Source organism: Mirounga angustirostris, unplaced genomic scaffold (assembly GCF_029215605.1).
Source record: "Mirounga angustirostris isolate CCGP_5_RB_7025 unplaced genomic scaffold, mMirAng1.0.hap1 SCAF_10, whole genome shotgun sequence".
Classification (NCBI taxonomy): domain Eukaryota; kingdom Metazoa; phylum Chordata; class Mammalia; order Carnivora; family Phocidae; genus Mirounga; species Mirounga angustirostris.
Genome location: NW_026991718.1, coordinates 92,361,768 through 92,377,288, shown reverse-complemented (window position 1 = coordinate 92,377,288; position 15,521 = coordinate 92,361,768). Strand labels below are relative to the sequence as shown.

The 15,521-nt window shown below is 36.5% G+C and overlaps 1 protein-coding gene across 2 annotated transcripts in view; it reads left to right on the top strand.

Annotated features, from left to right (window-relative positions):
* The window catches only part of XRN2 (5'-3' exoribonuclease 2), an 82,147-nt gene that overhangs the window by 29,157 nt on the left and 37,469 nt on the right, over positions 1 to 15,521 (top strand). For both annotated transcript variants that reach the window (XM_064572730.1, XM_045885354.3), the window contains exons 7-17: positions 64 to 136; positions 279 to 329; positions 769 to 926; positions 1,940 to 2,014; positions 2,101 to 2,234; positions 2,334 to 2,391; positions 2,475 to 2,582; positions 6,980 to 7,024; positions 8,419 to 8,550; positions 12,055 to 12,173; positions 14,263 to 14,398. In XM_064572730.1, coding sequence (XP_064428800.1) covers positions 64 to 136; positions 279 to 329; positions 769 to 926; positions 1,940 to 2,014; positions 2,101 to 2,234; positions 2,334 to 2,391; positions 2,475 to 2,582; positions 6,980 to 7,024; positions 8,419 to 8,550; positions 12,055 to 12,173; positions 14,263 to 14,398 — 1,089 coding nt within the window. The remainder of the gene's footprint in view (positions 1 to 63; positions 137 to 278; positions 330 to 768; positions 927 to 1,939; positions 2,015 to 2,100; positions 2,235 to 2,333; positions 2,392 to 2,474; positions 2,583 to 6,979; positions 7,025 to 8,418; positions 8,551 to 12,054; positions 12,174 to 14,262; positions 14,399 to 15,521) is intronic.

Genomic DNA, 15,521 nt, shown 5'->3' with positions numbered 1-15,521 from the left:
ATTGATTTTTGTGCTAGACAATTGGAGATGAACTGTGACAGTGTTAAAAACTATTTTTTATAGGTTATTTTATCTGATGCTAGTGCTCCTGGTGAAGGAGAACATAAAATCATGGATTATATTAGAAGACAAAGAGGTAAAACTCCCTTATAAATATTTTATTATATGTTCTATTAAAAAAGCTAAGCCATTATATAGAAAATATTTGGTAGAATGTGATATTCCTCTGGTGTAAAATGCATTTATATAAATAAAATGTATCTTTCCCCTCTCTTTAGCCCAACCTAACCATGACCCAAACACTCATCATTGCTTATGTGGAGCAGATGGTAAGTTTCTTTGGGATTTGATTCTCTTGGATTAAACCATAGCAAGTTGATGGGTTGGTGTGTAGTAGTGGATTATTCCTGGTGTCCTGGAAATTCTAATAGGCCTTGCTCATTTTATGTTTGAGAAGGAACTGGTATTAAGTTGTTTAATCTGTGATTCATGTTCATTTATGCTTACATTTTAAAAATACTTTTCAACCTTTTGATATTGTATACCTTTAAATGGAAGATTTTCTGTGCCCATGTGTCTGGAGGACAACTTGTTGCCTAAGAACTAAGAAGTTTTAGGTTTTTTGGCTTTACCACCTCTGTTTATGTGCTAGTTTGGGCTTTTTTTTGTGTTGGTAACTTGTGTTACAGTGGTGTCCTTTATCATTGGTTGTGGTAGGGTCTTCTTAAAGTGCTCACTGTTCATTGTTTTATCATTGTTGATTGATAGCTGATCTCATTATGCTCGGCCTTGCTACACATGAACCCAACTTTACCATCATTAGAGAAGAATTCAAACCAAACAAACCCAAACCATGTGGACTTTGTAATCAGTTTGGACATGAGGTCAAGGACTGTGAAGGTTTGCCAAGAGAAAAGAAGGGAAAGGTAGGAATTTTGAAATGGTAGTTGCCTCATTTAAATTTTTTCTATTTTATTTTTTGTTATAATAAAATACACTTAAGACATAATATACTGTTTTAACCATTTTTAAGTTTACAGTTTAGTGGCATTAAGTATATTCAGGTTACTTCATTTTTAGAATGGATAAAGAGAAGACTATATTGTATTAGATTTTTACCTACTTGCTCTGTTACCCTCACAGGAATGTGTCTTTCAAAGCCCTTTAAAGTGAACACACATTCAAAAGCATGCATGCACTCAGTCTTTCTCCACTCACTTCTAGCATAGTTTATGTCTACATGAGGCTTAGGTCTCCTAGTTAATAATGCCTCTTACACATGATTTGTTTATAGAAGTATTTGTTTCAACTGATTATTTTTTCTTAAAAAGAATATAAATAAAATATATTAATCTGCTTGATACTTTTAAGTTACTCCTAGTTCCTATATATTTTGGGTTCACTTGATTATATCCAGGCCCCTTTGAATGGGTTTTCATCTGATTTAAGAATATGGTGCTTCTTTAAAAGACATGCTCAGTGGAAAAAAGGTAAAAAATTTACTGTATGTTCATAGAGAAGGGTCTAGAAGTATATACCTTGAAATTTAATATTGACTGGATGTAGGTCAGGGGTTGGCAAACTCCAGCCCTCCAGATTTGACCAATGAGCTAAAAATGGTATTTATATTTTTAAAGAGTTGTAAAAACAAAACATGAAAAATATGCAACAGAGACCATATATGTCTCCAGAAGGCTAAAATGTTTACTATCTAGCCTTCTGCAAAAAACATTTGCTGATCTCTGGTCTAGGTGTGATTGGGATTATGGATAATTTTTTATTTTTAAAATGATTTGGTGAGGTTTTTGGTTTTCTTTGTTAATACTTGTAGTATTAAAATGAATCTTGCTTTAGAGAAAGCCATAATATATTTATTTCGTTGGAAAAAGTTACAGGGTTTAGAGTAGACTTGTTTAATCTTGACTCCCCTTTCCTGCAGCATGATGAACTTGCAGATAGTCTTCCTTGTGCAGAAGGAGAATTTATCTTCCTTCGTCTTAATGTTCTTCGTGAGGTATGTAGCAATAAACACTGGGGTTAGTGCTCTAAAGCAGGGTGGCTTTTGATAGCTTTAATGGTAGCATTCCTTCTTGGTTGTAGTATCTGGAAAGAGAGCTCACCATGGCCAGCCTGCCGTTTACATTTGATGTTGAGAGGAGTATTGATGACTGGGTCTTCATGTGCTTCTTTGTGGGAAATGACTTCCTTCCTCACCTGCCATCATTAGAAATTAGGTACGTGCGTTTGTGTGGATTTTCAAACTAGTGTTTTAGCCTTCTTGCCTTTACAGTGCACAGTGGTCCTAATGCGAAATGTTTGTTTCCTGGTGGCAGGGAAGGTGCAATTGACCGTTTGGTTAACATATACAAAAATGTGGTACACAAAACTGGGGTAAGTTCACTCTTGAATAATTTCAAAACAGAAGTATTTGCTTTTATAAGAAGATCATTTTACATGTATTTTATCACTTACAGGGTTACCTTACAGAAAGTGGTTATGTCAATCTGCAAAGAGTACAGATGATCATGTTAGCAGTTGGTGAAGTTGAGGATAGCATTTTTAAAAAGAGAAAGGATGATGAGGTAAAGTGTTTCTATTGCAGTAGCTAAATTGCTCCTGTCTCTAATAGGCTGTGATGATCCTGTGATTGTACTTTTAACCTCTTTGAGTGCGTTGTTATTATTATAGTGTATCAAACACCATTGTAATCATGAGTGGTCAGTGCTTTATTTTATAAAGGTGGTGATGCTTGCTGTGTGGAACTGTGTATTGCACACTGTGTGAGTTGCATTGTAATTTTTTTCTCTCTTCATAATCTTAAGATAAAAATCCAAACACCTCTCTAATCAGTAGGCTGTGAAATGAGGGTGCGAAGGCTAGATGAATGCTGGGATTGAACTCGTGGCTGCCATGTTTTATAGGAAATATTTATGCCCTGGAAGCCAGGTTAAGACTTAGGAACTCTACTCTGGTAGTAGAATATAGGGGGTCAGGGTTGGATCGCATCAGCCAAAGCAGACAGTTGCAGGTCTGAGTAAGAAATTTATACGTGAAAGAAAGAAATAAAATAACAAAGCACTTGGAAATTGATCATGTATGATAGGATGAGTGCTTAGGTGAGAAGTCCAGGTTTCTGGCTCGGGCAGTTGGGAGATTGCTGGTACCATTCACTGAGATAGCAAGCACTTGGGGTAGAGCAGGTTGAGCTGGGGACAAGGTAGAAATTGAGTTTCATTTTGGAGATACTAAGTTTGAGGTGCCATATAGGAGACACTGGAGAGGAGAAAGTCCATGAAGCAATTAGATGGATTTGTGTAAAGCTCAGGGCAGAAGTCTTTTGACAGGAGATTTGAGAACCATTAGTGGATGGGAGTTCCTTCAAGCTGTCAGTGTGAACTTGAAGTCCCTGGGAGTCTGTGTGGAGTGAAAGTGCCTCCAATAGAAACGTTGAGAAACATGGACATTTAAAGAGAGAGAGGAGCTAGTTGTAGAGAGATGGGAGGAAATCCCTAAAGAGAGAAGCCATTGGTGCTCTCTGACGTGTCAGGGCAAGATGGGCAGGCCCCTAGTCCATGGCCAGAGGTTCAGAGGCTCTGGGGAGTCAATGGGGCATAGTGGCGGTAGTTTGGAGGCAAAGGGGGGTGGAGGGTGATTGTGGGGGAGTGGCAAGGGAGGTAAGCAGTGGGTAAAATTAATAGATAGTGCTTCTTAGAAAGAGAGTGAAGGAAATCCTTTCAGAATCTGATCTTAAAAAATTCATATGCCTATTTTGAGCAAATATTGCTACATTGCTTCATGATTTCCTTACAGATTAAAACATGTCATTGTGTCTGACAGGATTTTATATTTTCTTCAACTTTGTGTACTGTAGCTAGTGGTCTCTTTCTTAGAACTTTCAGTACCATTTTATGTAATAGAGTGAGTGGACTCTAAGCATTCTTTCCAAAACCTTTGGTACTTGGTAATCCACTATGGTGGCAAGAATTTTTCATGTGTAAGGTTCCAATAACAGAACTGACTTTGGGATATCAAATGTGTACCAGCATAGCCATTTTTAACTAAGTCTTCAACAAGTGGAGTTGGCTCCACTTGACCTGCTTCCATTTATGTTTAAGAAAATAACTATACGTATGTACTGTGTACAATTTGATATAAAAACCTTATATTAGAACAGCCCTTTTATGTGGCTTTAGCAGACTTTGTACTAATAAATATTGGTGATATTTGGCATAGAGCAGGATGTATGAGATTTGATAGGTACCAAAGTGCTTCAGACTTAAGTAATACTATTTCCAACTGGACTAGCAGAGAGGGCATTTTAAAGCTCTTTGGATCTTTTTTGGTGTTCCTCACATCATACGATGTCTATCAGCAAGGTTGGGCATTGGTGGAAATATATGAACCTTCAGAAATTCAATATAAAAATATACAGGTATATGTCTTTTCCTGGAAAGTGTGTCTGTGGCTTTTGACTGATTGCCAAAGGAGGAGTTCATAGCACAAAACAGACAGTAGAAAAGGAATACATCAGTATTTGTTACTAAAACTGAGCAGTTGAAGGTGATGCTTTTTATTTTATAAGCTTTGATGTTTGCCCTTTATGTTGCAAATGTCCCTCATTTACCCAGCAAACATTTATTAAGTGTTTATCATGTGCCAGATAGTATTCTGAGTGTCACTGATACAACAGAAAAACAAAAAAGCAAACAAAAATTCCTGACCTCATGGAGCTTAATTTCTTCCAGAAATGGACAATAAACACAAAAGCTAAGTAAACTGTGTACTGTGTTAGAGAATGATGAGTGCTGGGAAGAAAATTAAAGCAGGTGAGGAAATACTGGGAACGTGGAGATGGGGTTGTTGCAGTTCTAGAAAAGGTGATTAGAGAAGGCCTCACCAACAGATGACTTTGAATAAAGACCTGGAGAATGTGAAGAAGTAAACTATGCAGGTGTTTGCAAGAAGAGCATCTCAGGCAGAGGGAATAGCCAGTGCAGAGGCTCTAGGGTATGTACCCAGGATGTTGACTATATAGAGGCAAAGATAGAAGACAAGAGCCCAGTTAGGAAGCTCTTTTGCAGCAGTCCAAGGGAGCGAGCATGGTGGCAGTGAAGATGATAAGAGGTAGTTGGATTTTAAATGTTTTGTTGAACCACTGGATTGGCTAATGATTCAATGCTAGGTTGAGAGAAGGAAAAGTATCAAGAATGACTCCAAGGCATTTTATCTGAGCAGTTGAAAAATGGTCTGAGCAACTGATGAAGAAGACTGGGAGGTGCAGAGTTGGGGGTGGGGATTCCGTTTTGGGCATGTTAAGTTTGAGACACCCAGTTGGAGATGTTGAATGGGGAGAGGTCCTGGTTGGAGACTAATCACCATATAGATGGTGTTTAAAGCCATGAGACTAGATGATTACTCTCATAAGAGTAGAGAAGTCCAAGTATTAGGCACAGAGGAACACTAACATTGAGAGGTTGGGGAGTCATGGAGCGAAGGCATGCAGCAAGAGTGAAAAAAGAGAACCAGGTGAGTGTAGTGGCTTGGAAGCCAAGTGAAGAGCATGTTTCAAGACCAAAGAGTCATGGTCAGATAAGGACTGAAAACTAATGGCTTTCACTGTCTGCAGCTCATTGGTACCCTAGATAAGAAACATTTAAATTAAAGCTAGAGAGGAAGGCTTGATTAAAGAAATTGGTGGATTTCCTATCTTAGGAGGTTTTAATGTAGCTCTTCACCATATATCCAACATTCAGCTTCTCTTCTGGCAGAAAGCATAAGTTTTAGATCTTATTAAGGGTGTTATTTTGCAGTTGGCATTACTGACCTGGAAGGGATAGAAGTGCTGCTAGTCAGGTGGCAGGCAGTATAGTACCTACTGGCCCCTGTTTTGGGCTATTGTAAGACCTTAGTTGTTCCAGTGCCTTGATACTCACAGAATCTTGGGCATGGAAGGAGTGCTTTCTGGGACCAGGAGGCCTCTATTTTTTTGTTTGTTTGTTTGTTTTAAATTTTCTTTCTTTTTAAGATTTTTATTTATTTGAGAGAAAGAATGAGAGAGAGAGAGAGAGAGAGAGAGAGAGAGGGAGTAGGGTCAGAGGGAAAAGCAGACTCCTCCCTGAGCAGGGAGCCTGATGTGGGACTTGATCCCAGGACTCCAGGATCATGACCCTAGCCGAAGGCAGTTGCTTAACCAACTGAGCCACCCAGGCGCCCCTGGGACCAGGGGGGCCTTTGAATGGCCAGTTAGTGAGAAACAAGATCAGTCCCAAATCTGTTTAATTGAAATCGTGACTACATTTTGAAAATGAGTGGAGGGGAAGAATCAATGCAGACTGGACTCTTTCCTGTGAATTAAGTTGGCTCAGAATGAGCAGTGCAAACATCTGAATTTCCTTCCTTTCTTTCATGAGATTGACTTTTTGGAACCTGGCGGCTGTGGGGAGGCGGGAGGGAGGTAGTGTTTGCACAGAGCCCCACTTTTCTCTTTACCCACTTTTGCCGTACATGCTACAGAATTAGGAACTGTCGAGCCCTTTTTAGGTAACAGAAGTTCATTATTAAATTGTCTTGTTAATATTTTTTAAATGGCCATCTTGGTTATTAACTGTATTCAGCTAAAACTTAAGAATTGTTTTCTTACTTACTTGTATCTTCTCCATGTTGACAGCCTATTCGCTCCAGGGTAAAGCCAAGAGTCTTTGTCATGACTCTTGCATTCTTTCCTGAAATGATGTCAAAACTATCTGAAAATATTAAGAGGAACAATTAAATTATATCTAAACTCCATTTACAATGCTCTATCCATCTAAAGTTCTGATAAACAGCACTTTGAACATATGGTCCATTGCCTAATTATGTACCTAGGTTTCTGGGGTCTTCCTTTAAAACTTAAATTGTTTCCCAAATCATTCCTGGTAATGTTTAACTCTGACATTTTTGTGTAATTATTTGACAGAATATGTGGATTTTATACTTTTAGGACAGTTTTAGAAGACGACAGAAAGAAAAAAGAAAGAGAATGAAGGTGAGTTTTAATTAATTTCATAAGATTGGCAATAGCATAAGTTTACGATTTGGGAGAAAGATGTTTATTGCAGTGTTATTCCTTATCAAGTAGGTGTTGGATAGGGCTGCCTTCTTGCCTGGAGAAAGAATGTTGGTGTCAAGTCTTTTCTAAACTCTTGAGTTTGAAAAGATGCACTTGATGGGCGTGGGGTGCTTAGCTATTTTATTTTTTTTTTTGTGATAATCAGGTATTGTTTCTGTAATAAAAATAGTCAACCCTTTATATTCTCTTATAAGTTACTGCATTCTGTCTACATCTTTGTCAGATTAATCTTCCTGAAACTCTTGTTTCCCTGTTCAGAAATGACCAGCGACTTTACAGTCTGCTTAGAGCCCACTCTCTCTCAGACTGGCACGTGTTGTGTACTCTGATCTGGTCCGATTTTAGCTGCCTGTGCTGTCTTCTAAATGTACCACGTCCCTTCTGACTCAGAGTGTTGCCTACATTTGCTAGCTCTGAGTGGATTTCTGACTTCATGACTCCCTCATATCTTAGCTTTTCCCCTGGGGCCTCGGCCCTGGTCCAGGGATGAGCAGTCCTTTTCTTTGAACTCTGCTACTTCTAACTTGTGATATTTGTTTTCTTACCTCATTGCATAATGCTCTATAGTTACTTCTTTGATTCTTGTTTTTCTTGTCTTTACTGGATTTTAAACTCATGGAATTTAGGGAGTGCCTTTTATTATTATATTTTATTAGAAGTGAGCAAGTTGGGGAACTTAGAAGGGAGAAAAGTAGAATTATTTATTGTTACAGGTAGGTTCAAAACCACTTAGATTGCGAGGGGAATATCTGCTTTCTACCTTATGTATTACTATTTTCTTTTAGTCAGTATCTGTGGAAAAAGTATGTTTTACCAGTCAGCCACAACTGTTACCTATTATAGCTATAATCATAGATATAATTAATTGGAAATAAAGAGTTAAATTCTAGCAAGGTGAAGGGTAAATAAAAGTGGGTTATCCTAAGTATAAATCAAACTCTTGACTAGTTTTTTAACCTTCATAGTTATATTATTTTTGTGTGCCTGAAATTGTTTCTTGAATGTTTTCTGAAATTGTCAGTAAACATAATGGAATAGCTTACTGAGTCTTGAATAGATTCTGTGTATCAGAACAGTGTATTATATGTACTTTTAGAATGGTTATTATTAAATACTACATAATATTGTTTACAGGGTGATTTAACATCAAATCAAATTGTGGACAGTCCTGTAAAGGCTAACAGAAATCCAGTTCCTCCTTTAATAAGTGCTTACAGTGAGGACTCTATTCCATTGCCTTCTTTTCTTCCTGTCATCTAACTGTATTGTGATGTAATTTTAATTTCTGCATTTGTTTCCATTTATGTTAGAGAGATCAACCAGCTTTCTCTCCTGGTGGAATATTAACCCCTCATGCCTTGGGTTCAAGAAATTCACCGGGTTCTCAAGTAGCCAGTAATCCGAGACAAGCAGCCTATGAAATGAGGATGCAGAATAACTCTGTAAGTGACTAACTTTTACGTGACATTGAAAAGTGGTGACATCGGAGGTCTCTTGTGGCTGTGTGTGAATTTTGTTACTCAGCCTGGAGTTGTTTTGTTTTGTAGTTTTTCTCAATTTCTTTTCCCTTGAGATATTTTTAACTTTGTTGCATCCATGATTATCAATATGTAAATATCTAAATGATGGGAAAGAAAGGAAAATGCATGTAAATATAGCTAAGTGGCAGCAATGTTTCTGTAACGCAAATGGGCGCAGTGCTTCCCCTTTCCCCTAAAGGTACTGGGTGCTAGAAGCATGATGGGGACATCAGAGTATCTCATAGCTGGGGGTAAGGTGGGGTGGGTTTTCCCCTTTCTTTCCAGGAATCAGCTATGGGCATTTTATTATATATATTCCTCAGTCTGTCAAATACAGGTACTCCTCACTGCTTAAGTTCTTGCTGTCCAACTCAGGCATGGAATAGATCTGAATACATAATTTAAGGTAGCTCTCACTATGCAGATTCTGGTTGCTCTGCATTTAGAAACTCAGGAATTGAATGGATTTGCCACCTGATATCCCTCCTTGTTTGAACTTGGTGATCCAGACTGAAGAAGCAGATCATCTCAGCCAGCAAAGCTGTAGTCCGTCCAGTAGCTTCCTGTTGTAGTGGCAACACACCATGAGCCCAGAGTACATGGCAGGGCAGCGGCAGGGGTGAGGGAACAGACCATAAATTGATGTACAGCAAAGAATCAAAGCTATTGCTTATTTCAGGCTGGTAGGCATGAGAGTGTGTGTTATAGAGAGAGGAAATTTGTAGGGTTTGGTATCTAATGTAAATTTTTGTTTTGATATATTCAAGGAAATTGCATAAGTTTTGATATTGCATTATTTTAACGGTTACCCTATTGATGCTCAGATCCTTTATTGCAGGGCAATCCCGTATGTGGAATTTTTGCCATATCAGGAGATTTATATTCTGCAAATTCCCATCTCGAAGTTTTAGGACCTTAGCTATGGAATTTGAGAATTCATGAGAATTTGCATCTCCTGAGAGAAGCAGCCTGGCTTTCTGTTATGTTTTTTTCTTCTGTTTGATTTTTGTGTTCTTGTCTTACTCCTTACACGGTTAACAGTGGGATATGGAGGGCCAGTGAAGGGATGGCAATGAGATGCTTGAATAGAACAGAAAAGGCTGGTGTCCCTCATTAAGATTATAGTGACTGTCTTCCCCACAAAGTGGAACTGAGTGACTTGTTTGTCTAACACCATGTCCATGATAGAATACCTTTTCTTATTCCCAGGGAGGTAGGGCTACGGTTTAAACTTTGCCAGCTCTGATGGCTTTGAGAAGGATTCAATGAGTCTCCACAGGACTGGACCCACTGTTGATTAATAATGTCTGCCATGGGAGTATGAATAGGGAGGTTGATGATTGATTAGGTTGCTTATTCGATCCTGTTTTAATTCCCCTTGACACAATTATTTCTGTTGGAGTCTTTGCATAGAGGGATTTTCATCTAGAATGTTACGAATTTAAGGAAATCACAAAGCCTAATTACCAGTTTATTTAGAGGGAGCCTTTAACGTTACAGATTTTTTTGCTGTTTATTTGAGCTGTTCGGCATATTAGTGTCCAGTATTGAGTAGCGTCTACCTGATGGTCCACACTGTTAATGCTTCTGTTTCCTCATAAATACGTGTTTTTAAATTTTGCGTTCTGAAATACAGTTTGACTATATCTGTGGCCATTTCATAAAATTTGATTGCAAGAAACTTTTTAAAAAGGAATTTGAATCAATTGGTGTGAATCTGGTATGGTCAGGAAAGACTTGGTTGGTAGAGAGCAGAAAAGAGCAGTAGATATTTAGTATTAAAAAATAAGCCACTTTTTGTTTTCCCTTGCAGGTATATTATTTTTGTTATCAGATATAGTTTGTATCTTGTTTTTCAATTTGGGAAAGTTTGCTTTTTACCCAACTTCTCTGTACTTAGACAGCTGATAAGAATATCATTCTCATAATTTAATCCATATGGATTTAATGTTGGTTTAAAAAATAATAGTGATGACTTACTGAAAGGTGAGCCACCATACGCCACGCCGTCATCTTGCTGTTGATTCTTTATACATATCATTTAATCCTCGCCGTAACCGACAAAGAGATAGAACATTATCCCCATTTTAAGTTGAGGCTGACAGAGGTTAAATAAATTGCCCAAGGCCAAACAACCAGTAAAGGTTGGACTTGGAATTTCAAACTCAGATCTGTCTAAAAGTACCCATCTCACTTTCAAGTACAACAAGCGCATTCCTGAATTTTATAGTTTTGGTTTTTTTGAACAGTATTGGCCGTAGAGTATCATGAATAAAATGGAAATTATACATTTTTTTAAAGAAAGTTATAAATTCTATGAGAAATACAGTTTTGCTTTGTTGTAACATTTTTTGGCCTATGGTGTGAACTACATTCATACTAAGGTTTTAGTTACAGTATTATTAAAATAGCCTGCTAAGCTCTCAATTTAAAAATAATTCAATTTAATCACAATCTCTAATATGCTGTGAATAACAGAAGAAAAACTACCATGAAAACCTTTTTTGCCACTTGTGGTTTTGATCATGTAACAAAACTAAAGTTGGGGCACCTGGGTGGCTCAGTTGGTTAAGCGACTGCCTTCGGCTCAGGTCATGATCCTGGAGTCCCGGGATCAAGTCCCGCATCGGGCTCCCTGCTCAGCAGGGGGGCTGCTTCTCCTTCTGCCCTCTTCCCTCTCGTGCTCTCTGTCTCTCATTCTCTCTCTCTCAAATAAATAAATAAAATCTTTAAAAAAAAAATAAGTAAAATACTTTAGGGTGTTCACTGTGTTCATTGAATTAGATACAAACGGAAGATAATAGTGAATTTAAAGTGGTATCCAAGTCTTTAAAATAATAAATCTGCATTTTTCTAAGTTACTAATACATTTTTACTTGGACCTTGAATTTAAAACATTATCTATAAAATAATTTAGCCGTTATCTGGCAGAGTCTTGTTAAACTGTTGCTTTCCAAATGGTTGTGTGAGGTTGAGCATTTACCGCTTAACTTCATTCTCACCAGCACTGACTATTTTGTGTATTACTAATTAGGTATTTATATTTTCCCCCTTACAACTTTGCTGTTTGATTGGTAGAAAGTGATCACGAGTTCATAACATGAGGGAACCACCAAAGAAAAAAATAATTCCAGTCCTTTAATTTTTAAAAATGGATAAAATTAAATTCTTTTTTCTTCTGAAGTAATTTTATTCTACTGTGCAGATTCTTTTGAGTTTAAGCATAGGAAGCTTGGAAATATATAATTCTTTTTTTGAGGGAGTAGAGTAGGCCAAGAACAGTCTTCTAAATATACTTACCGTATCTATTTAATAGCTTTAACAGTTGTATTACCATGAAGCATGATTGTAATAGCAGTTGGATGTAACTTCTTATGTGAAATGAATAATTAAATCCTTCCTCTGTAATGTCATAATTGTTTGCAGAGTCCTTCAATATCTCCTAATACGAGTTTCACTTCTGATGGCTCCCCGTCTCCAATAGGAGGAATTAAGCGAAAAGCAGAAGACAGTGACAGTGAACCTGAGCCAGAGGATAACGTCAGGTGAAACCATTTTTTGGTAACTCTTTGTTATCAAATTGCTGAAATAGATGCTGTCTAATTAATGCTATTTAGCTTAGAGCAGCAGTGCCTTCAGATGCTTGCCTGTGATCTTTTTATCCACCAGTAATTAATGTGGAGGGTTAGAATAGTCAGTAAATTCCAGTGAGATGTGTAAGCTATAGCTGTTAAATCTAAGTATCTAGATTAGTATGCGTGCAGGTTTTTGTCCTCCAAGCCACTTTTCCCTCTGAGACCAGGCACTAGATCGGCTAGACATGAGGTGTTTAGCTCTGACTATGTGATCTGAATGTTACTGTTTTGAGATTAAATTTTCAAGCTGCTTAACATAGAAAGTTAAGTTACACTTGGATACGTAGCATAGTTTGCTTTACTCTTCTCATTTGGAAAGGTTTTTCCTCAAATGAAATAGCAAAAGTCATTTAGTTAAGAGATAAATACGTATATTTTTTAAAACCACAGACTTGCATATATACAATTCTATTTCATGACAGAGAAGTTTCCTTTTAGCTATATACTTAAAATTTGTAAAAGGAAACTTTGATTCTTTATCCAGAAATTTGAGATCATTATATAAGATTAATAGCCTCTCGTATAATTAAATCCAGATTTGAATCCTGGGTTCTGAGTGCAAAAGGCCAACAATCTTAATAATTGTAATTCATTAAGAATTTAGCAAAATGATATATTTTCAAAGTGAAACAGTAGTGGGCCACAACTCATGATTCTTTTATAGGACGTGGATGGTATGTTTGCATTTATGATGAGAAGCTTCTCAAGTGTCATGTATGGTTCTATATTTTCCTAATGTCCTTTGATGTCAGATTCTGAGATATGTGGTGACTTGTGATTGAGCATTTACCTGATCCTCTGTTTCTGCAACTCTGGACTTTCCTCTTAGAGTATGTTACCTGTTTTATTGGGTAGCCATCTTGATCAATACCAGCTTAATAGTTAACTTGATTTGTTAGTACTTTATTGTGTAATCCCAGTGCTGAGAATAGTCAAGGTGGAAATGCTTCTTTCAAGAAATGCTTGAGACTCTTGATATGTATTTCATTAATATTTTCTGTAAAACAGTTAAAATCCACATCATAGAAGATATTTGTCCTAATTGATGTTCTGTGAATGCTTGGGGCAGGTGGGAGGGAATTAAAAGTGGTGTGGTGTATTCTGGAACATGACTGTAATTAATTTGTGAATTGTGGCACATGGTAGAAAATAGCCCTTAATGAGAATCATCATGATGTTCTTGATCTGTTCTGATTTGTTTCTTTAGTGTTCCTTGGCTTCTTTGTGTTCCTTCAATAAAATGTTTAAATCTTTTAAAGAATGAAAAATGAGTACTTAAAAAGAAAAAACACTTTGAAAAAGTGGTTCTTCACATGTATTTTAAGTGATTAATGATAATTTAGTGAATTGATTGACCTGCTTCTAAGTTCTACCAGAACATACATACATGTGTGTATGTGTCCTTCCCTTAAGCCAACAACTCTTAGCTGAAAGAGGGATAAGACCCAAGGATGGGAGAATAGGTATAAACATAATTTTCTGCCTGGTTCCTAGATTATTATTCTACAAACCATTTTTTACTTTTTAAAAAATTACCCATGCAAATCTTTTTTTAAAGTAATTTGATTGACTCCTTTGTTTAGTTTAAATGTATTTTAACAAACTGAGGAACTGGTATAAAATATCTTTAATATTTGAATCTTAGAGTGTAGTTTCAGAATTGGTCCACAATCAAAAAACATGTAAAACAGTATTAAAATTTGAACAAACAAGTGTTCAGTATCTACCTTAATAAATAGTTACTTTCTCTTTTTCCAAAATGTAGTTTTATAATGGTCTTACTAGAATCAGTGTTTGGATTTTTGATGTTTAACTATCTTTTAATAAATTCTGTGAAAGTGGGCTTTTTAGAAATAATTAAATGAAGCTGTATTAGCATTACTGTTTATCTCATTCACATTTCACCTGGATATCAAATATAAAATGATTTGGGTGATAAACCAGTGGACAATTATGGAAAGTATTAATTCAACATGAACCGGCTTTGCCTGGGTTTTAGGCTATGGGAAGCTGGTTGGAAGCAGCGGTACTACAAGAACAAATTTGACGTTGATGCAGCTGATGAGAAATTCCGTCGTAAAGTTGTACAGTCTTATGTTGAGGGGCTCTGCTGGGTTCTTCGATATTATTACCAGGTACAGAGAGAATATTTTCCTCTAAACCTAGCTAATCATTCTAGGAAGATCATAATTTCTGTGTATTACTGAGCTGTATTCTGAAATTAAATCCAGACTGTTTTTTAAAGCTTCCTGTTTAGAAATTCATTACCTTATATAATATTTGTTTGTAAAGCCTTTGACACTTCTCAAGTGTTAATATATAAAGATAATTTTTGTTGTGCTTAAGGATTTCGGCATCAAGTAGTGTGGGTTTGAGTGTACTTTGTCTTTAACATAATTAAAGTATGGTGGTTTTTTAACTGGAAGTAAAAAATAATAGTCACTAAACGACTGAACAAAGGACAAAGCCTAGAAAATACTAGTAAGAATTTGAAAGGCATTTGAATGATACCATTTCCTCCGTGTAATGTAGTGATGTTACATAAAGTGCATTCTAATTGGAATAATCCGTATCTGACAAAGTTTTTGATAATTGAGATGTCAGATTGGTGAGAGATTAGGTAGACATATAGGGAATTGTAACACTAGTAGTTAATACATGGTTTCGTTCTCTGAGAGCGAGGCAAGTTAAGTTTGGTGTGATCTGGGAAAAGAAGTTTGTCATTAAGTGGAAAGTATAATTTAATGCATTATCGAGTGTATAATAGTAAATTCATGTTTTACTTTTGTCCTCAGGATTTTAATTCACTAGGCATAGAATCAAAACATGTATTAGGAGGAGTTCTCTTTTCTATCAGTAAAACGTACTGTTTTCTTTTTGATGGGTTTACTTAAATATTTTTATAATAAAGAGAAAGTTGTCACAATGAAAATACAATAGGGAATTATAAAATGAAACTTACGAAGTTTTATTTAGTCATTGTTCTAGTCATGTCCCTTACCCATCTGTATGCTAAGTAAGTGCCAGCTACCACTGCTCTTCATTTTATTTGATGATGGCAGCTTAAAATTGGAAAGAAATGTAACCAAGCACATTTTAAAGGTAAATACAAATAAATAAAATTGTATTTTACAAATTATATTTACAAAGTTTGGTATTAACTACTGATTATTAAAGATGCTTTGCAGTAGTTTTTAAATCAAGGAGCCATTGATAGTAAGTAAAAGTTCAGTTAATCAAAACAACTGTTAGGACTCA